Genomic DNA, 15,496 nt, shown 5'->3' on the forward strand with positions numbered 1-15,496 from the left:
ACATATTTGTGACAGAAAATGCAACAATAATTTACAATTAAAACACAGTTTGCTTGTATGCACTGTAAACTCTTTCATTGAGCCTACTTAAGGTATTGGTATGAAAAATAAAGCTGTTAAAAGCCAGTATTCATTGATATTGTCCAAATGGTCAAAATAATATATGCAGGAAAAGCATATGAACTAGTCCTATAATGAGAATCATGTATTTCAAAAAATTAAGACTAGTAACCCAACTTAATTTTTAGTGACAATATATTCATGTACTATGCAATAGTGCCAACTGAATGTCACTGGTGGTAGTCTTACTCCTATAAGAACATGCTCAAAGGCAAATAAATGCCTTATCTACAGATTCAAATTGAAATTTCTTATATTTGAATTTTCTCTTCTTCAAATTATTGTATAAATAAGTGCCCGATGAAGGAAATCCTTGTATATAATTCAATGTCATTCCTTTCTCTTTCATCTCCTACCAAATTAGGGGGCAGAGTCAACTTTGGAATATTCTCAGAAGGTTATTTACAAAGGTAAATAATTAAAAATAGCAGATAAATTATATTCTATTTGGTAGCCTGGTTAAGTCTTTCCTTCATGGCTTCTAGTTACCCCTATACATAATTACTCAGCCCCAAAATACTAGCATAGTCCACCAGTGATCCTCAAGTGTCAATATTTCTGATGATTTCCAGAATTCAAAAAAAGAAATCTATTTCTCATTCTGCATGGAATTTAGGATTTTCAAGGCATTGTCATGATATCCTGTGAATCTTTTTAAATTTACAATAGACACAACTAGAATATCCAAATGTATAATGCTAAATTTGATATTCCCCAAATTTCACTTGGTACTGGTTTTCAGTGACAAAGCCAATTATTATTCACTGTAAATCTCAGGAAACAATTGTGAACACACATATTATGCAAAACACCAGTCACAAGTTTATTCTGTACTTTTTCTGTAACAGGCATTCAATTCTGTAGAAAACTGTAAACATTACTTTTTAATATTTACATTTGGTTCTATAAACAAAGTTGGTAAAAAAGAAATCCTAACAATTTCCATACTTATAAAAATTTCAAGAATATGATTCTTATCACTCTGAAAAGTATGCATTTTTTAAAGCCTAAAAACCAGTAAATGTAGAAGTTGAAGGTGAAGAGAAAAACATTGTCAACAAATTATTTGAATTTTCCTCTTCCCAAATATCTAAAACACTGCATATACTACTGTTTTCAGTGTAGCTTGTGAAACCCAAAAAATCTGATTTCTCTTCACTAGTCTGAAACAAGTCTAGTAAAGACTGTACCGGTGAACTACAAATTCTGTTTTCTTCTTGGGTAATAAATTCAGTTCTTTTATCAAATTCAGCATTTGGTTCCAGATTTTCTTTTCTATTTCGTCCTAATAATATTTTTACTTTTCGATGTATTTTACCAGAAGGTAAACTATCCGTATTCTTGATGTCACATTTATTGGGTTCCTCAGAAGTATGGGATGGAGCCTTTGCCTGAACAGTTAGGTGCTCTTGTGAACTGTTTATTGTTATCAGACAAGAATCATGAGCAAATATTGAATGAAGGTCCTTTTCCTTGAGATCCTTTCCTGGAAAAAGCAAAGTATCTGAGTTTTGTTTTGGTTGAGATGCACTATTATCTGTATTGAAATCAGAAACATTTACAGATGCCTGTATGTTACAACAATGGTGATCTACCCTTAGTAATTCTAAGTCATTTTCATTTAATGTGTGTTCAGAAATGTCAAGAACGCATTCCTGTTTGTTTTTATGTAGAGGTAGCTGTGTAAAATTCTGTCTTATGTCATTTTCAGCTGTATTTAACATAGAACAATTATTGGTCGTTTTCTCATTAAGCCCTCTCAATTCATTTGAAGGGTGGGGGTCGGGCTCTGAAATAAACACAGGCTTTTTTTCTGTTTCCCGGGTCTCTTTATATAGGAAGTTCTGCTCCATTGCCTGTATATCATCTTTCCAGCAATCTTTCTGAGAAGTATGTTGCAATTCCACTTTTTCTTTTTGTTCAGTCTTTTTCAGGGCATTTGCAGAAAGGGATCCAACACTGTATTTTATTCTTTATAGGAAAAATAAAAGAAAAATATTAAAATAATTGCTATCAAAACAAAATCTTAGTTAGAAATTAAATTAGTAAAAACATTGTATATTCTTTAAGAAACCTATTTAACTTAGAAAATATTACAAAAAATATAATCATCTTAACATTTTGCTAAATTTACTTGAGCTGTTTTTAAAGTAATACAACTTTTCATATGTAGGTGAAAACTCTAGTCTACCTCTCTTCTCTTCTACATTCTTTGCCTCCCTCCCAGAGATAACCAATATCCTGAATTTTGGCATTTAAAATTACTTTAACCCCGTAAATGAAAGAAAGATAATAGTAAAGGGATTTGAGCCTGCTCCTAATTTTGCTGTCATTATTCTGAACACTTCTGTAACTTCTGTGCTTTGAATTATATTAATACACATTTTACTCTTCATTTTACTTGGCAATGTGGAGAATAAGTATTTACTGGGAAATCTATGGCAAAAACATATATTTTAAATTTACATTTAAGAATATTTAATATCAAAGTGAGCTAGCAACTCAGTATCCTTATACTTTCAAAGGTGACAAAGCTGTAACCAAGCTTCACACATACTTGACCTAAAAGTCTTTTCTTCATGGAGCATCTTGATATCCCTGAAATGCCAGTTTGTATTAGACAACCCTAAATAACATACAATTAGAGAAAAAGTTAATAGCTCACCAATTACATTTTATGTTCTGCATGTCACAGATTAACTGTGAGAAATATACAATTGTTCCTGCCCCTTCAACCAGAATGTTCTTTTATATTTACCTTGTTTATACACTTACTTACAATTCTCTTTCAACAAACGGGCAATAAAAAATGTAAAAAAATGAAAACGAATCTAATATGGCTTTTTAGTCCAAGATGTTTAGGAGACTTGCCCACAGAAGTAAAATTAGTGCACATAAAAATAAGACAATTAAGGAACAACCAGTTTATAAATTATAATCATAAATGACTAGTTCAGAATTTTGCTACAGACTGTTTTTAGAGAATTATACATTTTTAGAGTAGCCCACATAATTTTGTTTTGTTTTTTGAGAAAGAGTCTCTCTGTAACTCAGGGTAGAGTGCAGTGGCCTGATCCAGCTTACTGCAACCTCCACTTCTCAGGTTCAAGTGATTTTTGTGCCTCAGACTCCTGAATAGCTGGGATTATAAGCATGTGTCACCACTAATTTTTTTCCAGTAGAAATGGGCTTTAACCTTGTTGGCCAGGTTGGTCTGGAACTCCTGGCCTCAAGTGATCTTCCCACCTTGGCCTCTCAAAGCGCCAGGACTACAGGTGTGAGCCACCGCGCCCAGCCACAGTAGCTCACATAGTTTTAATAGTTGGAAATATACCTCCTCCTCAAATCCATATTGTCAGTAATGACACTATTCTGAATGTCACAGAAATATGGGATTTAAGAACTCTTCTATCTGAAGTCAAAAAACTTTCTAGTTAATTTTCAGAAGCTGTAGCTTGGTATCGCATTTCTAATCTTCTTTAGGCCTTAAGTAAGAGTAGTCTAAAAATAAAGACTAACTTAATGAGTTATCACCACCTCTAGGGTATTTCTTTGTAAGTTTATGGGAATAATCTAATCAGGATAATTTTTGTCTATACACAGTCAGTATACACTGGGCAGTACTGCATTCACACTTAAAAGTCCTGTCAGTATCTTCATTAAATATACCCATCATCAAGGTTAGGTAAAGATATTTCGTGAAAGTATAAAAACCTAAGAGGCAAGTGGAGGAAGGTTTCTTAAAACTCCTTAATATTACCTAAAAGTTTGATAAAACTTTTTAGTCTGAATAAATGGTAAACTTTATGGTTCAACAACAGGAGCTGGTGAACTATATAGTCTGTTGCCAAAATCTAGACTAAAATCTATTTTTTCAAATAAAATTGTATTGAAATACAGCCATATCCATTGTACAATAAGAAAGCTAATTAGTTGCAACAGAGATCTTATGGCTCACAAAGCCTAAAATATCAAATATCTGGCTCTATGGGAAAAGTCTATCAACTCCGTCTAAACTACAATGTAAAGAATAAGACTAATTAGTGGGGTGTAGTGGCATATGCCTGTAATCCCAACTACTCAGGAGGCTGAGACACGAGAATCTCTTGTACCTGGGAGGCAGAAGTTGTAGTGAGCTGAGAGAATGCAACAGCAGTCCAGCCTGGGTGATACAACGAGACTCTGTCTCAAAATAAAACAAAAAATTTAAATAAAAATTTAGATAAAAAGAAAACTTAAAAAGAATGGAACTAAAAGTAGTCTAAGATAAGCATCTTTGATAGTAGGGAAAAGGGAAGAGAAGAAGTTACTGGTTTTTAACCATATTTACATCCTGAAAATACATATTCCTTCTAAGAACAGGCATACTGTGTTTATTCTTAGTTTAATAAAATAGTTTAATATTCTAGTATAATTTATTTTATTTATGTATTTATTTTTGAGATGGAGTCTCACTGTCACCCAGGTTGGAGTGCAACGGCACAATCTTGCTTGGCTCACTGCAACCTCTACCTCCCAGATTCAAGCGATTCTCCTGCCTCAGCCTCCCAAGTAGCTGGGATTACAGGTGTGCACCACCACACCCAGCTAATTTCTGTAGTTTTTTAAAAATAGAAACAGGGCTTCGCCATGTTGGCCAGGCTGGTCTCCAACTCCTGACCTCAGGTGATCCTCCCAAAGTGCTGGGATTACAAGCATAAGCCACCAAGCCCAGCCTTCTAGTATAATTTAAAACTTAGGATGATAACACTAATTACCTTTTCTTTTTAGGTGTGTCCTTTTCATATTCCACAAAGTCAAAAACTAACTTAGATACAATATCATCAACAACTTGATACCGGTTACTCTGTGCAAAGTTTCTGTGTTGCTCACTTAGAAGGTGCTAAAACAAAATTAAAAACATGTATTAAAAAATTGTATTTTAAAACCAAGAGATGCCTTTCATTAAGGTTTTTTTTTTTTTAACATTCTCATGCCCCTAAAATTAGGTTTCCAATAACTACTCCAAAGATAATATCTTTACTGACTTCAAAAGATGTTTAAAATAAAAGTCACTTCTGAGAAACCAGTAAAACTACTTTGGTTTTTAGTCTTCAGTGAGAAAAGACAAGTACTAATTTGTAGCAACAATGGAACTGAAGAAAAGAATGAACTATGTCAGAAAACAAAAACACAGGTTGGGCACAGTGGCTCATGCGTGTAATCCCAGCACTTTGGGAGGCTGAGGCTAGCAAATCACCTGAGGTCAGGAGTTCAAGACCAGCTTGGCCAACATAACATGGTGAAACCCCGCCTCTATAAAAATACAAAAAAAAAAAAAAAAAAAAAAAAAAAAAAAAAAAAAAAAAAAAAAAAAAAAAGAAAAAGAAAAAAATCAGCCAGGAGTGGTGGCACATGTCTGTAGTACCAGCTACTCAGAAGGCTGAGGCAGGGGAATCACTTAAACCCAGGAGACAGAGGTTGCAGTGAGCTGAGATGGCACCACTGCACTCTAGCCTGGGCAGCAGAGTGAGACTCTATCTCAAGAAAAAGAAGATACAGATGGAGAGATACAACAGTTAACATTTTGGAAAACACACTTCCCTCTATTACTTTGTCTTTAGGCAGTTACCACTAAGTAAGATAGGACTTATAGAAAATTAATGACATATAAGTTAATATACAAGAATCCAGAAAGTAGATTAAACACAGGAACCACATTAGTACTGTGAAGGATTAAAAAAGCCAAGATTCATAATTGAAGAACAGATTTGAGAATGAACAACAAAACAAGTGATTTCAATTACCCAGTGCTCATAACAAAGTATACAGAAGTTATTCTCTTATTCTTAAGAACAGTCAAAACCACTAGGTGTGGTGGCTCACGCCTGTGATCCCAGCACTCTGGGAGGCCAAGAAGGGCAGATCACCTGAAGTCAAAAGTTTGAGACCCCAGCCTGGCCAACATGGTGAAATTCTGTCACTAATAAAAATACAAAAATTAGCCAGGTGTGGTGGCCCATGCCTGTATTCCCAGCTATTGGGGGTGCTGAGGCAGGAGAACAGCTGGAACCTGGGAGGCAGAGGTTACAGTGAGCTGAGATTAGACCACTACTCCAGCCTAGGTGAGAGAGCAAGGCTCCATTTAAAAAAAAAAAAAAAAAAAAAAGGTCAAAACTAAAAGTAAACATGTTCACAGCATAATGAGATAAAATTCATAGGAAACAAAGTTCCTTTCCAATAGGTGGAATCTCCAGCCCAACTGTATCATTTGTCTGTCAGCTGATCAGGGAATTGTACTTAGAAGCTTGCCTCCAGATGATCGGGAAAGATCTAATTTCTATATCCCTAGTTTCATGCAGTCTTACATTTTGATTATTTGATTACATTTCTAAAAACATCTCCACTGGTCAAAAAAAAAAAAAAAAATACAATGCATCCTAGAATACACATGTATTTCTTCCTTACTTGCAAGCTTTACCATGCACAAATTATATATACCCAGTAAAAAAAATGAGCAATTATTAAAATTTAAAAGGAAACATCAAATTTGTAAGTTCTGATTCAGTCTACCAATGTTCTAGGAAGGAAAAATTTCCAACTTTTATTTAGTTCCCCTCTAATTTCCATTAAGTTCTTCTTATTCATCCTTAAAGTCTTAATTTAGAAGTCACTTGTGCTCAGTTGGGCCTTTTGGGACCCTCATTCTGCTTTAAGTAACCTCATTATTTATTCCCATTGCACTTCATACTTTACTTTTGTGACAGTCATCACATTTGCAAATACATATTTTCTATCTATGTACTTTGCCAGACCATAAAGTGTATAAGGGTAGAGATGTCCACCTTATTTGTTGCTTTATCTCCAGTACTCAAACATATTTGTTAATTGAATCCCCGATAAAAGTGGAATTGAATCACTGTGAAACCTAACATTCAAAAAAAAATTCTTTACTCTTAGCAACTTAGAAACATATAAATGAAAACTGTAAAAACATGATCTTAAATTTCACTCCCAACCTCTAATCCCAACCTCTGCTTTCACTAATTTTCCTTCTTTGTGGCAACCAGTGAACATTTTTTTTCATTTTTCAGCCTCGACATTTTCTGAGCACCAAATTAAGTATCCATTCCAGATTATTTTGTTGCCATACCAGCAAAGTAAAACTTCTGGACCAACCTGTAATTTTAATTTTCAAAATGATTTTCAGGAAGGGAAAATATTTCTGAGATACTTTAGCTTCTGATTAAAAACAATTTTAGACTAACTATAGTTTTCTCATTTATTACAAAAAAACAAAAACTGACACAAAACACTAATATATTTTGGCTTATAAAACAAACTTCAATTCAGAGTCTCAAGACAGGTATGTTCAAGTATTATTCTTTCTCCTTAACTTTCCCTCCATCTTTTACCAAAACCAAACCAAACACCAAAACAAACCTATCTACTACTTAAAAAATTCAAATAACAGCTAACAATAATCACTTACTATGTGCCAAACACTGTCCAAGGTCACATAGAAAGGAAGCCAGCATTCAAACCTGGGCAGCTTGAATCCATAGCTGTTGCTCTTTTAATCAGTTTACAAACTATAATATTTCCCCCATCTTCACCCTATATACCCTTTCCAACTCTTCCATTTCTTTCTGCTACCTCAATGAACTGTCTTTACTTCTTTCAACTCCTCTCTTCCCATTATAAATAAGGCCTTTTTAAAAATTGCTCAGGTTCAAAATCCTATAGTAACCATTGGACTACCATTTTCCCTTGCTTGCAACATGCAATCCATTGGCAAATCTTGGTTCCACCTTTAAAAAATATCCACAATCTGACCATGTTTCAGCATTTCTACTAACATTTAGTCTGGACCACCAATATTTATTCCTTGATCTCATCAATCATTTTAAATTGGGACTTTTACGCTTGCTTATCTCAATATCCAGGTCTCGTTACTTCACTTCTCTTGGACCTCAAATGTTACCTCATCAGGTAGGTGTTCCTTGTCTAGGTTAAATACCAATATGCCCATTCCTATGCCATACTTTTTCATAGCACTGATCTAATATTCTCTCTATCCTTTTTATTATCTCCACCCCTCCCCAACCCGAATCCCACAGAATATAATCTTCACAAGGGTAAGAAATTAAGTCTGTTTTGTTCAATGCTATTTGCCCAGAGTAGTGATCAGTATGTAGTAGGTACTCAGTAAGTATTTGTTGAATAAAAGTAATTTTCAATACTCATTTTCCCCCTTGAGTTCTTAAAATGTAAAAAATCTCCATCAGAACAAGCTAAAAATTAAAACACAAGTATTACAGTTTTTGAAACAAGTTCCCAACATATAAAATCACATTTACAGTTTCTAGATCCTCATATTTCTGCAAGCAACATTCACAATATCCTTTTTTCTTCTTCTCTTTCAACTGGAGTTGAACTGAGGTTCCACCATATTTATCGCCATCCGTTTGGATTCTGATGACAGAAATACAGGGTAAAGAATTAACTGCTGAACCTAAGGAATAAGTTTTAACATTTTTTGTCCTAAACTATCACACACAGAATCTGCATAATTTACAGAGACTTATATCATTAAGTACTTTTAATCATATTTCTTTATAATATGTTAAGAAGCAAACTAAGATTTAATGAATATTCTGAGAATATTTCAATCATTCAAGATAAACTACACATTTTCATTATTTACAAATATTTTAAGGCCCTCCCTACCTCCATCTAAACAGATTCAGAATTCAAATCTAGTGTAGAGAGATTAAAAATATACAGAGGAAAAAGAATCAGAATAGTAATCACAAACACAAACAACCACTATGGCATAAACCAAACTATTTCAAATCTTTATAAAGAAAAATTGAGATGACATTTTGAATATTCCATCCAAAAGTAAAGATTCAAACAAACCTTAGTTTCACCTGAGTTTGCTTTTGCATACTAGATGGCTTTTCTACATCAAATGGACTGCAGGGCTTCTGAATAGAATAATTTATAAAAGGCATATTGGTCAGCTGAAGATAAAATGGCCTATAACGTCTAAAAAATAAAAAGACAAAATACATGAGATTCTTTATGATGAAAGAAAACAAATTTTAAAATTTTATATTTCAAAATCACATAATTCAGTGGAATCTGAAATAAACAACATAAATCATTTAGGCTTCCCCCTTCAAAAATCCAATTTCTAAGCCTAATATTTTTAACATTTACACATTTTTAAAACTGTGGCAAAATACACATAAAATTTACTACCTTAACTATTTTAAGTGTACAATTCAGTAGGATTAAGTATTCAAAATGCTGTGGGGTACCATCACTGCTATGGTCATCTTTTGCAAGATGATGTATTTTCATCTTGCAAAAACTGAAACTCTGTACCCATCAAACAGTAACTTCCCAACCATCCTTTTTCTCCATAGCTCCTGACAACCACCATTCTACTTCCTATTTATTTGACTAACGTATGTGCTTCATGAGTGGAATTATGCAGTATTTTTCCTCTTATTTCACTTAGCATAATGTCCAAAGGTTTATCCATGTTGCATGTGTCAGAATTTCTTTCCTTTTTAAGGATAATATTCCACTGACTGTGTGTACACATATTCTACATATTGTTTATCTATTCCTTTGCTGATGGGCTTGGTTTACTTTCACTTTTTGGCTGCTGTGGACTTTTTAATAGAAGCCATCCTAAATAATGTAAAGTGGTATCTCACTGTAGTTTAGATTTGCAATTCCCTAATGATTAGTAATATTGGGCATCTTTTCAGAAGCTTATTGGCTATTTGTATATCATCTTTGGAGAAATGTCTATTCAGTGCTTTGCCCATTTTAAAAATTGGGTTATTTTTTGTTGTCGAATTGTAATTCTTTATGTATTCCAAATATTAACACGTTTATTAGATATATGACTTCTTCAACTTGAGAAAGCTGAAAAAAAAAAAGATATATGACTTGCAGTATCTTCTTTCAGTCTTTGGGTTGCTTTTTTACTGTTATATCCCTTTAGGCACAGAAATTTTGTATTTTTGATATAGACCAATTTGATTACTTTATCTTTTGTATTTTTGGTGTCATATCCAGGAAAGCACTGAAAATCCAATGTCATGAAGCTTTTCCCCTATGTTCTCTTCCAAGAGTTTTATCATTTTAGGTCCTTGGTCCATTTTGAGTTAATTTTTGTATATGATGTAAGGTAGGAGTCTAATGCCATTCTTTTGCATGTGTATATCTAGTTTTCTCAGCATTGTTAAAAAAGACTGCCCTTTCTACATTAAATGATCTTCATACCATTGATGAAAATCATTTGCCCATATGTGTGGTTTATTTACAGGCTCTCTATTCTATTCCATTGGTTTATGTCTTTATTCCAGTTCCAAATTGTTCTGATTACTGTAGCGTTACAGTAAGTTTTGAAATCAGGAAGTGTGGACATCCTGATGTTCTTTTTAACGACTGTCTTGGGTATGTGGCATCTGTTGTGATTCCGTACGAATTCTAGGATACATTTTTATTATTTCTGCAAAAAACATCTTTTGATTTTTGACAGGGAATGCACTGAATCTGCAGGTCACTTTGGGTGGTATTAACATCTTAACAATATTATGTCTTCCAATTCATGAAAATGAGATATCCTTTTGCGTACTAGTGTCTTCTCTAGGCCTCCTTTTCAATTGCGCTTTTTTCTTCATAACAACACATTTCATAAAAAGAAGCTTTCAATACAATTTTTGTCACCTCAGTGTGAGTACCCAAGAGAATTTACCACACATCTAAATAAGTAAATGGAAAGAAAAAAGAAAATAACGTAATTCTCTCATGGCAGGCCTATTTATATCTGTAGTCTTCATTAAGATGATCCTACATGGCTGGGCATGGTGGCTCACGTCTGTAATCCCAGCACTTTGGGAGGCCAAGGCCGGAGGGTCACATGAGGTCAGGAGTTAGAGACCAGCCTGGCCAACATGGTGAAACTTCATTTCTACTAAAAATACAAGAATTAGCTGGGCATGGTAGTGTGCACCTGTAATCCCAGCTACTTGGGAGGTGGAAGCAGGAAAATTGCTTGAACTTGCTGGGGCAGAGGTTGCAATGAACTGGGATTATGCTACTGCACTCCAGCCTGGGTGACAGAGTGAGACTCCATCTCAAAAAATCAAAACAAACAACAACAAGATTATCCTAAAATGCTTCAGAGTGAGTTTTGGAAATCAACTGTGTTAGATGTTATACTTAGATTTTCTATTTCTAAAATGCATCTAATAATTTCTTTTTCAAAAATGCAGGAGTAATCTTTAAGTAGTGGTACTGCATTTAGCCAGAGAATTACTTTAAATACTAAAAAATGTCATCATGATTTTTCTAAGCCAGCTATTTCAGAGACATCCACAACATACTGAAACTAAATTTAGTCTTTGAGCACAAATGAATTCATGCTACGTTAGATAACTTGTGCTGCATGCACTTTAGTATAATATGAATCGAACACAAAGGAACCTAACAGTGCTAATCAAGCTAGCCTAGTTAAGTAATTTTCCCCTTTAGTTCTGCACTTAAATCACACAGACTCTACTTAGATACTTACTGGCTGATATCTTCTACTTTTACGAAAGGCTTTTTGAGTCTTCCTGCTTAAGAATATAAAAAACATATTAGATACTTGCAAATCCAGGAATTTTAAAAAATAAAACTATTATGGCAAAACAAAACCCTCCTAAACAAAAAAACTACATATCCATTTTAAAGTTGTAAGCCTCAGATGAGGTACTTCCATTACCACCTCATGTCCAAAAATAACCGAAGATCTTTCTCTGTTCTGAGAGTCTTAAGCTAAATGGAACCCTCATATGAATAGGATTCAGGAGGGTCATAAATTAGAACAGGAGAAAAACTACACTATATTTTCACTAACTACAAACTGAAATTTAGTATTTTCTCCAATTACAAATGTGACAAATCACTGGGTGTGGTGGCTCACACCTGTAATCCCAGCACTTGGGGAGGCTGAGGAGAGTGGATCACAAGGTCAGGAGATTGAGACCATCCTGCCCAACATGGTGAAACCCCGTCTCTACTAAAAATGCAAAAATTAGCTGGTATGGTGGTGGAACACTGGTAATTCCAGCTATTTGGGAGGCTGAGGCAGGAGAATCGCTTGAACCTGGGAGGTGAAGGTTGCAGTGAGCTGAGATTGTGCCACTGCACTCCAGGCTGGCGACAAAGCAAGACTCTCCCTCAAAAAAAGCGACTTTGGTACTAATAGAAACAGCACAAATTTTCTTATCAGTTATGAACTGGACATCGCAAAGCATTTTTTATGCTTATTAATTCAAAATGACAGTAGCAATTAGATTCACTACTAGAATCTGTTCTTTGTAATAAAAAGCAAGGCTGGGCATGGTGGCTCATGCCTGTAATCCCAGCACTTTGGGAGGCTGAGGTGGGCGAATCACCTGAGGTTGGGAGTTTGAGACCAGCCTGACCAACATGGAGAAACCCTGTCTCTACTAAAAGTACAAAAAATTAGCTAGGCATGGTGGCACCTGCCTATAATCCCAGCTACTTGGGAGGCTGAGGCAGGAGAATCGCTTGAACCTGGAAGGTGGAGGTTGCAGTGAGCCGAGATTGTGCCACTGCACTACAGCCCGGGCAACAAGAGCAAAACTCCATCAAAAAAAAAAGCAAGTTATCACTCTTTCATAATTTAAAATAATTTTCATAACTAAATTTTAATGTAATTCATTTTCTTGGTAGCCTAATGACCAAAAAATTTTTTTAAAATGCTATTCTGAGAATGCGGTCCACAGGCTTCACCAAGCTTCACTAAGGATCTATGTTCTAAAAAAGACCAAGAAAGCTCTGAATAAATCATTTAAAGGGTGGTTTACATGAGTTTAGACGATCTTTTATGATTTTTCAAAAGCAAACCAAAAACACTTCAAGATATCAAGATACTTACTTCTTGTTTTTTGTGCACCAGTACCAACTCTTTTCCCCTAAAAAAAATAGTGAAAAGACTGGGTTTGAAAGTACAGTTAAAACAGCAAATCCAACTGTTCAATATCTTCAAGATAAAAAAATCATGCAGAAAAGTACTATATCAAAGGATTATTCTTGCTTTGTTAAAAGAAAATCTCAGACATTAAACAACGATCCTTCAAGAACTAAAGATTGTAAAAGTAATTAAAACTGTTTTACAGTACACCCAAGTACCATGCATTCTAGCTATAATTGATTTTGACTTCTTAAAAAGAAATCAACCAATAATGAAAAGGTAGGTAGTGAAATATGTTTTTAAAAAGTCTTTTTGTTTTTAGAGATGGAGCTATGCTCTGTCGCCCAGGCTGAGGCAACCTCTGTTTCCGGGGTTCAAGCAATTCTCCTGTCTCAGCCTCCCAATTAGTTGGGCAGGAGCCTATTTTTATGCCCTAATTCAGCAAAATCTTTGTATTAAACTGAATAAAGAAACTAGTCAACATTTACTAGTCTGTCAATTTAGGCAAAGATTCAATACGTCCAAGATCGTAATCAATTCCACTGATAACAAGTAAAAATTCTGGACAACACTGAATAAGCAACTACCTGAAGATTGAAAAAAAAAAAAAATAAGCATGTAGATTGTGGAAGGAAGTCATAACTGGAACCATCAGTCATGGAGTTAGCAGCAGTGGCAGAGCCAGCAGCTGAAACTTCTATACAAACCTCATCTTTCTGTCTGGAAGAGCCAGGAATGAAGTTCTAGTAGTCCAAAAATACCACAAGAATCCCTATATTCTTTATTTCTTTTCTCCCACAATTCTGCTCTGAGAGTGGGCCCCAAATAGGAAGGAAGCTAAGGTTGTAAAGGTAGCATAAGCTTAAGGTAACATTGAGAAACCTTCACTTTCTGACTAGAAAACCTGGTAAAGAGGCCACTGTGAGCTGCAGATTAATCATAAAAAGATCATGAAAACAAACTGAAATTAGAACCACCACCCACAAAAATCAAGAAATGTGTAAACGTTGTGTTGTGTAGGTTCTAGATCTATTCTGATAGTCTGGAGAATGCCGATTTTGTTTTTGCTATTGTTTTAGTCTGCTAAAACATAACACAACATTTACAATGTCCAGTCAAAACTTAAATCTGACATTTGAACCAGAAAAACATGATCAATTTTAGAGAGAAAAGGATAATCAGATGGCAACCCCAACATGTTCTGGATACTGTAATTATCAGAAAAAGACTTTAAAGGTAAAGGTGAACACACTTAAGATGAATGGAAAGAGATAAGTTCTCAGGAGAAAAACTACAAATAGCAACCAACCAGAAATAATAAAACTGAAAAATATATCACCTGAGATACAAAATTCACTGGATAAGTTCAATAACAGAACATAGATGACACAGTGAAGTATTAGTGAACTTGAAGACAAATGAACAGAAAGAATAAAAGAGGAACAAAAAAAGACTAAAAAGAAAAGGAACAGAGTCACAGGGACCTGTGGAATAACAAGATGTCTAACTTTACTGTCAACTGGAGTGGTGTAAAAAGAGGGAAGAGACTGGTTTAGAAAAAAAAAAAAAATAACAAAGTAATAGCTGAAAACTTTCAAACATAAATTTATACAATCAATAAGCTGAGTAAACTGCAAATAGAATAATTTCAAAGTAAACCATGTGTAGGCACAATCAAACTTCTGAAACCAAAGATAAAAATTCTTAAAAGCAGCCAGAGAAAAATGATACAGTATGTATAAGTGAACACTAACTTGAACAACTAAAGATTTCTCGTCAGAATTCATAGAGATCAGAAGACAGTTTTAGGACAGAAGTGCTGAGATGAAAAAACTCTCAATTCATGATTCTTTTTCCAGTAGAGATATGATCACATGAAGGATTCTAAGAGAATTCCTTGTGCCACCAGAATTGCTCTAAAACATGCTAAAATGGCTAAACGGATATATCCGAAGAAAACCTGTAATTTCAGAAATGAATGAAGAGTAACGGGAAGGTTAACATCTGGGTAAATACGACTATTTTCCTCCTGTTACTTTCTTTAAAATACGACTTTTTTTTTCTTTTCTTTCTTCCCTGAGACAGAGTTGCTCTGTTGAAAGCAGTAGTATGAGCTTGCCTCACTGCAGCCTCCACCTCTAGGGCTCAGGCCATCATCCCACCTGGAAGTTTAATTAGGTCCCATTTGTCTATTTTGGCATTTGTTGCCAATGCTTTTGGTGTTTTAGTCATGAAGTCCTTGCCTATGACTACTAGACTTTCTACTAGGGTTTTTAGGGTATTAGGTCTTATGTTTAAGCCTCCCAAGTAGCTGGGACTGCAGGCACATACCACCATGCTTGGCTAATTTCTATATATATATGTGTATATATATATATTTTTTTTTTT

General features: G+C 34.6%; 1 protein-coding gene across 7 annotated transcripts in view; it reads right to left on the bottom strand.

Moving 5' to 3' along the window:
• Positions 1 to 919: 919 nt before the first annotated feature.
• DBF4 (DBF4 zinc finger) overlaps positions 920 to 15,496 on the bottom strand; it is a 38,478-nt gene continuing 23,901 nt past the window's right edge. For 4 of the 7 annotated variants that reach the window (XM_017536491.2, XM_017536490.2, XM_037741337.1 and 1 more), the window contains 6 exons: positions 13,073 to 13,109; positions 11,699 to 11,744; positions 9,022 to 9,150; positions 8,460 to 8,574; positions 4,878 to 5,002; positions 920 to 2,091 (listed from right to left, as the gene is read on the bottom strand). In XM_017536491.2, coding sequence (XP_017391980.1) covers positions 1,128 to 2,091; positions 4,878 to 5,002; positions 8,460 to 8,574; positions 9,022 to 9,150; positions 11,699 to 11,744; positions 13,073 to 13,109 — 1,416 coding nt within the window. In that variant the 3' untranslated portion in view covers positions 920 to 1,127. The remainder of the gene's footprint in view (positions 2,092 to 4,877; positions 5,003 to 8,459; positions 8,575 to 9,021; positions 9,151 to 11,698; positions 11,745 to 13,072; positions 13,110 to 15,496) is intronic. The other 3 variants (XM_037741334.1, XM_037741333.1, XM_037741336.1) reach the window with 1 other exon arrangement.

This window comes from Cebus imitator, unplaced genomic scaffold, assembly GCF_001604975.1.
Source record: "Cebus imitator isolate Cc_AM_T3 unplaced genomic scaffold, Cebus_imitator-1.0 Scaffold98, whole genome shotgun sequence".
Classification (NCBI taxonomy): Eukaryota; Metazoa; Chordata; class Mammalia; order Primates; family Cebidae; genus Cebus; species Cebus imitator.